The sequence below is a fragment of the Rhincodon typus genome, chromosome 4 (genome assembly GCF_021869965.1).
Source record: "Rhincodon typus isolate 14 chromosome 4, sRhiTyp1.1, whole genome shotgun sequence".
NCBI classification, from domain to species: Eukaryota; Metazoa; Chordata; class Chondrichthyes; order Orectolobiformes; family Rhincodontidae; genus Rhincodon; species Rhincodon typus.
In genome coordinates this window covers 57,985,970-57,997,882 of record NC_063335.1, presented here as the reverse complement: position 1 = coordinate 57,997,882, position 11,913 = coordinate 57,985,970, and the positions used below count along the sequence as shown (strand labels likewise).

General features: G+C 44.0%; 1 protein-coding gene across 1 annotated transcript in view; it reads right to left on the bottom strand.

Moving 5' to 3' along the window:
* Positions 1-1,800: 1,800 nt before the first annotated feature.
* Positions 1,801-11,913, bottom strand: part of LOC109914186 (dendritic cell-specific transmembrane protein-like) — an 18,612-nt gene continuing 8,499 nt past the window's right edge. Inside the window, 2 exon segments of the mRNA XM_048596116.1 lie at positions 1,801-1,950; positions 2,930-3,217. Coding sequence (XP_048452073.1) covers positions 1,801-1,950; positions 2,930-3,217 — 438 coding nt within the window.

Here is an 11,913-nt window from a genome sequence, read left to right as displayed (position 1 = left end):
AGCTGCTTTTTTGCTTCCCTAAAGGCTACTTCTTGGTATGTGACCATTGCCAAGGCTAACGCTTTTACAATAGCAGGTGTAAGGGTGCCAAGATGGAGGCCAGATTACATATGAATTTTCCGTAATAATTCACTAACTCAAGGAAAGACCTAAGCTCCTGTACAGACGTGGGTGCCAGGGCTCCTTTGATTGCCCTCACTTTATCTTCCAACAGGTGTAACACAGTTTTTTTGACTCTGCCACCCAAGTAGATCACCTGGGGTGCCTGGAACACATTTTTTCCGTCTAAGACGCACACCTGCCTGGGAGAAACATTTAACCACTATGTCCAAGTTGTCCAAGTGCTCTTTATTGGTCTTCCCTGTTATTAGTACGTCATCCAGATAAATGGAAACCTGGGGTAGCCCTTGTAAAATGTCCAAGGTCCACTGGCAAAGGGTGCAGGCTGATGATACCCCAAATGGCAGTTTCGTATATTGGTATAAACCCTTATGTGTAATAATTGTAGCGTACTTCTGGGACTCCTTATCCAGTCGTAATTGTAGGTATGCGTGGCTCATGTCCAGCTTCGTAAAGGACAGCCTCCCCACCAACTTTGCGTACAAGTCCTCTATGCAAGGGAGTGGGTATTTGTCCAGCAGTGAGAAGCAGTTTACTGTTTGCTTAAAATCCCCACAAAGGAGAACTGAGCCGTCAGGCTTTACAATCGGTACAACTGGTGCTGTCCATTTTGCAAACTGCACTGGCTTGATGATTCCTTCGCTCTCCAGCCTCCAGATTTCCACCTTTACTTTTGCTTACAAGGCAAATGGCACCAGGTGGGCCTTGCAAAATCTTGGAATTGCTTCCTGGTCAACATGTAAAGTGGCTTTGGCCCCTTTGATAGTCCCAAGCCCTTCCTGATAAACTCCTGGATATTTCACTAGGACTTCACAAAGGCAGCTATTTTCTAATTGAAAAATATTGCGCCGGCCTAGGTGAATCAACCAATTCTGTCGCAATAGGCTTGGGCCCAAACCTTTTACTAATATCAGTAGTAACTGCACTTCTCATAGGAGACAAGAACCGAAGTTGTACCCTTAATCTGCAAGGGTTCCCCAGGGTATGTTCTCAGTTTGGCTGATGTCTTGCACAATCTTAAGGGTTGGAGTCCCAAGTGAATCTTGTTAAATACAGCCTCTGCAACCACAGATACAGCTGCACCAGTGTCAACCTCCATGGGAACTGGGTGACCATTCAACCATGATTAATTTTAATCAGTTCTTATTTGGTCATTGCTGAGCAATTTAATTGTTTAATAGGGGTACTTTCCAGTGTGTGCACTCTCCTGGGTACTGGCCTATGGGTTTTCTTACTCAAGCCAGGCCTTGTAGGACTGCTTTGCTGTCTCAAGTCTGTATTTGGCAGCAAGTACAATGATTTGCTGGCCAAGATTCTAAAGAACATTTTAGCCACTTGGCTGAGTATCGGCTTTGTTGTGGGATTCTGCTGTGGACTGGCCTAGGGACCCTCTGCTCAGGAAATGCTTGTGTGAGGTTCTGCGATTGCCTACACTCAAGTGGTGTTCCCCAAGCTCAGTCGGATAGGTGAGGGTGCACACTTCCATTGGGATGCCCTGTAGCTCCCATGCTCAACTTGCCACATTTTCTAATGGTAAAGCCAGTTACAGTGCCTGTTTGAAGTGCAGTTGGGCTTCAGCTAATAACCACTTCTACATGGTTATGTCATTAATCCCACATCCCAAATGGTCTCTCAGCATCTCATTCAGAGTTAACCCAAAATCAATGCCTTTGCCAGTCGTCATAAACTTATTAAAAATCCCAATATGGATTCCCCCGATTCTCTAACAGCTAAATAAAACCAACAGTGTCTCAGGATTAGAGGAGGTTTAAGGTTGTAGTATTCCTTAACCAACTCAGTCAACTCTTGGAAGGTTTTAGTATCAGGTGCCTGTGGGAAAGTTAAGCTCCTTTTAATCGACAATGTTGCAGGTCCACAAGCAGTTGAAAGGATTATTCGTTGCTTTTCATCTGCCCCAATGTCATTTGCCAGAAACAATTTCGCGTTCTTTCCACATACTGCCTTCAACAGCAGGATCAAATGAGTCAAGCTTCCCAAATAAAGGCATGATGCCAGAAATACTTACCCTAACTCGAGGATGACTGTAGCAAGTGAATGTTCTTTAGGCACGTACTATTTTCTCTTGTCACCACTGAAATAACTACACACAGGCCAGCACCCCATCACCAAGTCACCCTTTATTTACCTGTGCACACTACATGGCTGCTGTCAGCCAGCTCAGAGTCATTCCCCTGAACTGAGGTGATTCTAAATCTCCTGTTTAAATTGATTTCCTTCATAGTCAATGAGGTCCACCTGGATCTATCACTACAAACACCCACATAAATTTTTAAGTATTGTTGAAAATAAAGACATTTTATCAAAGCTTTTCATCTTGCATCAGGATAATTTGCAAGAATACCAATTCAAGGGGCAAACCACCTGCATGACAGGAGAGTTTTGATTAATTGGCAAATGGACTCTGATTAGTAAGATACTGTCAGAGATAATGCTGCCATTAATGCAGATTTGCAGTTACATTGTACTGGGAGCAAACTATATTAATACACAATGTCCTGTTGTTTGCAACAGAACTCTTTTCAGTCATACCATAGTTTCTATATGCCCCTTCATCTTACCATGTGATTTACTTTTTACCACTTTACTCCTGCAGCCCTTTCCCCTTCTTTATGAAATATTATTTTCTGATTATATCAAAGGTAACTGGGGAATGGTCCACAGTAGCTAAACTTTAATAAATATTATTCATATATCAGCTCTGACAGTGAATTTACATGGCAAGGTGAAGGGGCACAAAGAAACTACACCATATCTGAAAAGTAATAGATGCCAACTTTTATCATCTTACCGAGTTAACCACCGCATTCAAAGACTTCTTGGTATTGCATTTTAATCTTTCTGAAGATCTTTTCCTGATTATCTCTTCATGCAAAAAGTATGCACGATCTCTTTGAGCTTCTGGGTAAAATGATGACAAGATCAATATTTTCAATGTTGCAAGTTTGGCAGAAAGCAATGTGAGTAACACAAGGGCTGACGTTATTGCAGTGAGTGGGATCCACATGTCATTAATTGTAAGGGTTGGTTCAGGAAAGCAATCACTCGGAAACAAAGGTGCACTATATGAAATATTTGCCTATAGAAAACAAAAGGAATAAACACGTCCATTAATGTGTATTCCTGGATAACTGAAGCTCTAATGACACATAAGAAACTTGAAACCATCCAGAACACTTGATTGGCACCATATCCACAAACATCCACTCTCTCACTACCAATGCTCAAGAGCAGCTGTATGTAACATTTACAAAATGCACTGCAGGAATTCACCAAATTTTCTCGAGCTGCACTTTCTGAATCTGTGACCACTAACATCTAGAAGGACAGGGGCAGCATATACATGGGAACACCATCAGTTGAGAATTCCCCTCCAAGCCACTCATTATCCTGACTTGGAAATATATCACGCTCCTTCAGTGTAACTGGGTCAAAATCCTGGAACCCCACCCCTAGTTGCACTGTGGGTTTCCCTGCAGCAACTAGATTACAGTGGTTCAAGCTCACCACTATCACCTCAAGGGCAACAAGGGATGGGCAACAAATGCTGGCCCAACCAGTGACGCCAAAATCCCCTGAATTAATGACAAAAAAAAGAGACTTGAAAGAGTAAACAAGAGAAACTATTTCCAATGGCTGAAATATGCAATGAGTAATTATGATTTGGAATACAGGATCTCTGAGAACCTGTAGCTTACAAAAGGGGATTGAATAAATACCTGAACGGGAAAAGAAATGCAGGATGTGGAAATAGAATGGGGAGTGGGAGTGACTGGACTACTCTTTGATGGAGTTGGAGCAGACTCAATATACCCGATGGCCTCTTTCTGGGCTGTAAGTTTGTTTGATCTTGCATTGTCCAGTTACAATATAACATATATCCTAAGCATCGGTACAATGTATCAATAAAGTGCACTCAAACATGACCTAAAATATGTTAAGTTTGCAAACATATGAAATAGGAGCAGAAGAACACCATTAGGCCCTGTTCTACCATTCAGTAAGATCATGGCTCATCTGTTTATGTTTTGAAATCCACATTTACATCTACCTCAATAACCTTAATTCTCTGCCTACAAGAATCTATCGACCTCTATCTCAAAAATATTTAAATGACCCCGCTTCTATCATCAAATGAGGCAGAGCATTCCAAAGTTAGTCCACACCCGTGAGAAGTAGAATTCTTCTCATCTGTGTTTTGAATGGGTGACTACTGATTTTAAAACAGTGTCCCCTAGTCCTGGGCTGACCTGCAAGAAGAAACGTCTTTTCCACATCCAACTTGTCAATTATATTCTGGATCATATACATTTCTATCAAGTGACCAGACACTCATCTAAACTGCAGAGGAAACAAGCCCAGTCTGTTGAACATTTCCACATAAGACAACAGGCTCATTCCAGTTATCCCTCTAGTAAACCTTTTACATCCGTGACACCACCCACGCCCTTCACCTCCTCCAGAACTTCCAATTCCCCGGTCCCCAACACCTCATCTTTACCATGGAAGTCCAATCCCTATACACCTGCATTCCCCATACAGATGGCCTAAAGGCCCTCTGCTTCTTCCTGTCCCTCAGGCCCGACCAATCCCCATCCACTGACACCCTCATCTGCTTAGCCGAACTCGTCCTCACCCTCAACAACTTCTCTTTCAATTCCTCCCATTTCCTACAGACAAAGGGGGTGGCCATGGGTACCCGCATGGGCCCAAGCTATGCCTGCCTCTTTGTAGGTTACGTGAAACAATCCCTCTTCCGTAGCTACACTGGCCCTAAACCCCACCTCTTCCTCCGTTACATTGATGACTGTTTCGGCGCTGCCTCGCACTCCCACGAGGAGCTCAAACAGTTCATCCACTTCACCAACACCTTCCACCCCAACCTTAAGTTCACCTGGACCATCTCTAATACCTCTCTGTCCTTCCTGGACCTCTCTGTCTCCATCTAGGGCAACCACCTAGAAACCGATATCCATTTCAAGCACACCAACTCCCACAGCTACCTAAAATACACCTCCTCCCACCCACCTTCCTGCAAAAATGCCATCCCCTATTCCCAAATCCTTCGCCTCCGCCGCATCTGCTCCCAGGATGAGGCATTCCACTCCCGTACATCTCAGATGTCCTCGTTTTTCAAGGACCGCAACTTCCCCACCTCAGTGGTCGAGAACGCCCCCCACCGTGTCTCCCGCATTTCCCGCAACTCATCCCTCACACCCCGTCCCCGCAATAACAACCAAAAAAGAATCCCCCTCATCCTCACGTACCACCCCAACAACCTCCGGATCCAACGCATCATTCTCCGACACTTCCGCCATCTGCAATCCAACCCCACCACCAAAGACATCTTTCCCTCCCCACCCTTATCTGCTTTCCAGAGGGACCACTCTCTCCGTGACTCCCTTGTCCGCTCCACACTCCCCTCCAGCCCCACCACACCCGGCACTTTTCCCTGCAACCACAGGAAGTGCTACACCTGCCCCCACACCTCCTCCCTCACCCCCATCCCAGGCCTCAACAAGACTTTCCACATCAAGCAGATGTTCACCTGCACATCTGCCAATGTGGTATACTGCATCCGCTGTACCCGTTGTGGCCTCCTCTACATCGGGGAAACCAAGCGGAGGCTCGGGGACCGCTTTGCAGAACACCTACGCTCGGTTCGCAATAAACAACTGCACCTCCCAGTCGCGAACCATTTCAACTCCCCCTCCCATTCCTCAGACGACATGTCCATCCTGGGCCTCCTGCAGTGCCACAATGATGCCACCCGAAGGTTGCAGGAACAGCAACTCATATTCCGCTTGGGAATCCTGCAGCCCAATGGTATCAATGTGGACTTCACAAGCTTCAAAATCTCCCCTCTCCCTACCACATCCCAAAACCAGCCCAGCTCGTCCCCACCTCCCTAACCTGTCCTTCCTCCCACCTATCCCCTCCTCCCACCTCAAGCCCCATCCCCATATCCTACCTACTAACCTCATCGCTCCCTTGACCTGTCCGTCCTCCCTGGACTGACCTATCTCCTCCCTAACTCCCCATCTACACTCACCTTTACTGGCTCCATCCCCGCCTGTCTGTTTCCTCTCCACCTATCTTCTCCTCTATCCATTTTCTATCCGCCTCCCCCTCTCTCCCTATTTATTTCAGAACCCCCTTCCCCTCCCCCATTTCTAATGAAGGGTCTAGGCCCGAAACGTCAGCCTTCCTGCTCCTATGATGCTGCTTGGCCTGCTGTGTTCATCCAGCTCTACACCTTGTTATCTCCAATATATTTACATTCTTTCTTAAATAAGGAGAAAAAACTATTCACAGTATTTCAGATGTGGTCTCACCAATGCCCTGTATAACTGAAGTATAAACTCCCTACCCATATGTTCAACTTTTCTTGTAATAAAGGATAGAATCCAGTTAGCCTTATTGATTATATGGTGTACCTGCACACTAGCCGTTTCTGAATCATGCACCAGAACAACTAAATCTCTCTGCATCTCAGATTTCTGCAGTCATTCATTTTTAAATAATATTTTGTTCTTTTTTATTCATCCACTAAAAGTGAACAAATTCACATTTTCCCACATTATATTCCATCTATCAGATTTTTGTCCACTCATTTAACCTATCTATATCTGCCTGCAATCTCCTTATGGCTTCACAGCATACTTTCCTATTCATCTTGAGGTTGTCTGCAAATCTAACTGCAATCTTTGCCTTCCCTTCATCTAAATTGAGGTCCCAGCAGAGCCAAATGCACAATTTCACTTGTCACTTGTCCATCAGACAAAGACCCATTTCTGCATGCACTCTGCAGCATGATCTTTTTAATGATTGATTCTAACTCTTTCCCCATGACAAATATTAGGCTAATCAAGCCATAGTTGTCTGTTTTCTGCCTCCCTCTATTTTAGAAGAACAATGTCAAATTTGCTACTTCCCAGTCTGATGGAATCATTTCTGAATCTAGGAATTTGAAAAATTAACACGAACTTATCAACCAGCTCATCAGCTATCTCTTTTAAGACCAGGAGGAAGTCCTTCAGGACCCAGAGACTTATCAGCATGAGCTCTATCAGTTTGCTTAGTACCACTTCCCTTGTGATTGCAATTTCATTAAGTTCCTCTCTTCCTTATGCCTCCAGATTTACAGTTATTACTGGAATGTTTTCTGTATTCTCTATTGTGAAGACAGAGCAAAATATTTGTTCATTTCATCTGCAACTTCCATCTTATGTATTATTAACTCCCCATTCTAATTCTCTAGAGGACTAACAGTTACTTGGTTTAATGCTCTCCTTTTAAATAACTCTTGCCAGCGGTTGTTTCTAGCTCATTTCCTCTCATGTTCTAATTATTTCTCCTGATTAATACTTTAGTCATTCTCTGTGATTCTATATATTCTGACCAGTCATCTGACCTGCTAGGCATCTTTGTGCAGTTATTTGCTTCCTTAGCTTCCCATTGCTTTGTGTGAATCACATGCAATGTTTGCAGATCTTTCTATTTAATTTTTGTAACATGTGCTGTTTTTCTTTCAATTTTGACTTTGATAAGCATCAAAATGATTTAAACTTGCCTGGGTAGATTTTGACTTTGTTCTGTGGGTAGTGTGACATGGGTGATAACAATATCAGAAACCCATTTCTATCTGTATTAACTGGAAATAAATAAAAATTTGGAGACGTTCTGGCCACAATACTTTAGCACTGACATTGAAATATTCGAGAGGATGGAGAGTAAAATTACTCAAAGGATAAGGAAGGGGCTTCTATTACATGAAAGGAATAGAGAAACTGGGACTGTTACGCTTCCACCAAACTGAGTTTGGGAAAAATTTAGCAGAGGCATTCAAAATCATTCAGAAATTAAGAAAAACTGTTTCTATTCGCGTAATGATTGGTAGGCACAGGATACAGGGTAAAGATTTAAAAAACCAAAAGAACTGTGCTTGCTGGAAATCAGAAACAAAAACAGAAATTGTTGGGAAAGCTTAGCGGGTCTAGCAGCATCAATGCAATTTCTGTTTTTGTTACAGATGTAAGACCATTGGCAGAAAACACAGCAGTAAAATGAGTTGAAATTTTTATGTAGTGAGTTATAATTATCTGGAACATAATATCTGAAAAGTGGTTGCAACAAATAAATAAGAAATTTCAAAGGAAACTATATAAACTAAAGGAAAAACCAAATGAAATTCTGCTGTAATGTATGATTGCACATGAACCTATGTTACACAGGCTGCTAATTCACAATCACTTATATTCCCACACAAGTCAAAATCTACCCTGAATAATTTAAGCTGTACATATTGAGGCTAATTTCAACCTAACGATTCCCTGTTTTGTTTTTCATTTTTTTAGCTATTGTTGCAATTAAATGTCTTTTTTCAGAAATTTTGTCATGAATTATGACAGCTGGATTTTACTGAGAGATTTTTGTATGAAATACGTCACCTCCGGTGTTGTATAATTACATGAAAATCCAATGGACAGGAAAGACTTTCATTGAGTCTGTCCCATTCATCCATCCAATCAGCACAACTCCCATTACTCACCAATCTCCTTGGATACGCAAAGAAGATCTTTAAACAAAAACTAGGCTAATACATAGGAAAAGGGAATTTTCAGAAGTAGAGAAAGAAGAGGCCAAGAAAGCAATGATTAAATTGTATTTGAGATTTGGGCAAGGAACAGGAGTTACCTTTCTGGCATCTCAAGAAAGCCTGGGCCTTGATTACCCTGGTTACCTCCCTCTCCCAGTGTGCTCAGAGCTGTCCACACCCATAGAACTATAGAACTAGAGAACCCCTCGAATGCTGCTGCCACTTAGATTGAATATATGACCCCTGGTTTTGAACTCAAAGCCAAGGGAAGGATCCTCCTGTCTACTGTATCTCTACCCCTCACAATTTTCTATACCTCCATCATGTCACCCTTCAACATTGTCTGTTCCAAGGAAAACAAACCAACTTCTGCAATGTCTCCTCATAGCTACAATTTTCCAGCCTTGGCAACATTCTAGTAAATTTTATCTGCACTCTTTCTAGAACAGTCACATTCTTCCTGTGATATGGTGACCAGAACTGCACACAATATTCCAGTTATTGCCTCACCAGTGCCATCATTATTTCCTCTACTTTTGTTATTCTATACTTCTGCCAATAGAATCCCTACAGTGTGGAAACAGGCCCTTTGGCTCAACAAGTCCACGACAATCCTCAGAGCATCCCACCAAGACCCATCACCCTACACTTCACCTAATCTATTCATCCCTGAGCACTACAAGCAATTTAGCATGACCAATCCACCTAACCTGCACATCTTTGGACTGTGGGAGGAAACCAGAGCACCCAGAGGAAACCCACACAGACACAGGGAGAACGTGCAAACTCCACACAGAGAAACGCCCAAGGGTGGAATCAAACCTGGGTCCCTGGCGCTGTGCGGCAGCAGTGTTAACCACTGAGCCACTGTGCCACCTGAAGGAGAGCATTCCATAGGCCTTCTTTACAACATTTTCTATTTGTACTGCTACCTTTAGGGACCTGTCTCTGACTTAATCTACCCCTCTCAGCATATTCCCATTTACTGTGTATTCCCTTTTACTATTTGACCTCCCTAAATGCATTACCTCATACTTATCAGAGTTGAACTCCATCTGCCACTTTGCTGCCCACTCCACCAATATCATTTTGGAGCTTACAGCTATCCTCTACATTATCCATTACACAGACAATTTTTCTGTCAGCTACAAATTTCTCAATTATGACCCCACATTCAAGTCCAAACTGTAAATGTATAAAACAAACAGCAAAGGACCAAATACCAAGCCACTTGAACACCACTTGAAACAGCTTTCATTTGCAAGGGCAGCTTTCAACTATTACCTTTTGTTTCCTGTTACTAAGCCAACTTTGGATCCAATTACCCTGTATCCACCGCACCTCCCTCATCAATCCTCCTTGTCACTTCATCAAAGAGTTTAATTAAATTTGTACGGCATGACCTTCCCTTAATAAAGCCATGCTGACTTTGCCCATCTCCAAAGTAAGACCAACTGGCCTACAATGCCCCTTATATTGTTCGAAACCCAGTCGATATTGGGATAGTTAAAGTCTCCTATTATTATTGCTCTCTTATTGCTGCAGACAGAAATCTGTCTATATATGTGTTCTTCTGACTCCCTCTTACTTTTGGGGGTCTGGAGTATACTCCTAGTCGTGTGACTGCCCCTTTTGTTTACATCCCACCAGTGATAATTTGCAAGGAATCATGACCATGTCCACAATCATACTGCTAAATTCCACCTCTTATCCACCTGTGTTGTGTGCGGATTTTGTTTTATTCATTCATACAGGATGAACCCATGCACTACAGAAAGCCCTGGGTGAAGGAAACATTTGTAGACGAATATCTATCTGATGGAAGGTCACGCAACCTGAAGCATTTACTTTGGTTCCCTCCAAAGTTGCTGTCTGACTTGGTGAGCTGTTCCAGCACTTTTATTGCTTTTGATTTCTGATTTCCAGTATCCACAGTATTTTGTTGTTAGGATATTTATAGATATGTGGCCCAGCTATTAAAAGCAACAGGGTCTTTTCATCCAGGGTAACTGCCCACAAGCACTATTCATATATGACACCTCACATTGTTAAAATGAAGCTCACATTTCCCCTTGGCCATTAGGATAAGTTACCACGAGGAGTGATCACTACACCCTGGTATTGTTATAAACAGAGATAACAAGGTGTAGAGCTGGATGAACACAGCAGGCCAAGCAGCATCAGAGGAGCAGGAAGGCTGACGTTTCGGAACTAGACCCTTCTTCAGAAATGGGGGAGGGGAAGGGAGTTCTGAAATAAATAGGGAGACAGGGGGAGGCGGATAGAAGATAGACAGAGGAGAAGATAGGTGGAGAGGAGACAGACGGGTCAAAGAGGCGGGGATGGAGCCAATAAAGGTGAGTATAGGTGGGGAGTTAGGGAGGAGATAGGTCAGTCCAGGGAGGACGGACAGGTCAAGGGGGTGGGATGAGGTTAGTAGGTAGGAGATGGGGGTGGGGCTTGAGGTGGGAGGAAGGACAGGTTAGGGAGGCGGGGACGAGCTGGGCTGGGTTTGGGATGCGGTAGGGGGAGGGGAGATTTTGAAGCTTGTGAAGTCCACCTTGATACCATTGGGCTGCAGGGTTCCCAAGCGGAATATGAGTTGCTGTTCCTGCAACCTTCTGATGCCATCGTTGTGGCACTGCAGGAGGCCTAGGATGGACATGTCGTCTGAGGAATGGGAAGGGGAGTTGAAATGGTTCACCACTGGGAGGTGCAGTTGTTTAGTGCGAACCGAGCGTAGGTGTTCTGCAAAGCGGTCCCCGAGCCTCCGCTTGGTTTCCCCGATTTGGAGGAGGCCACAACAGGAACAGCGGATGCAGTATACCACATTAGCAGATGTGCAGGTGAACATCTGCTTGATGTGGGAAGTCTTCTTGGGGCCTGGGATGGGGGTGAGGGAAGATGTGTGGGGGCAGGTGTAGCACTTCCTGCAGTTGCAGGGAAAAGTGCCGGGTGTGGTGGGGCTGGAGGAGAGTGTGGAGCGGACAAGGGAGTCACGAGAGACTGGTCCCTCCGGAAAGCAGATAAGGGTGGGGAGGGAAAAATGTCTTTGGTAGTGGGGTCGGATTGCAGATGGCGGAAGTGTCGGAGGATGATGCGTTGGATCCGGAGGTTGGTGGGGTGGTACGTGAGGATGAGGGGGATTCTGTTTTGGTTGTTATTGCGGGGAGGGG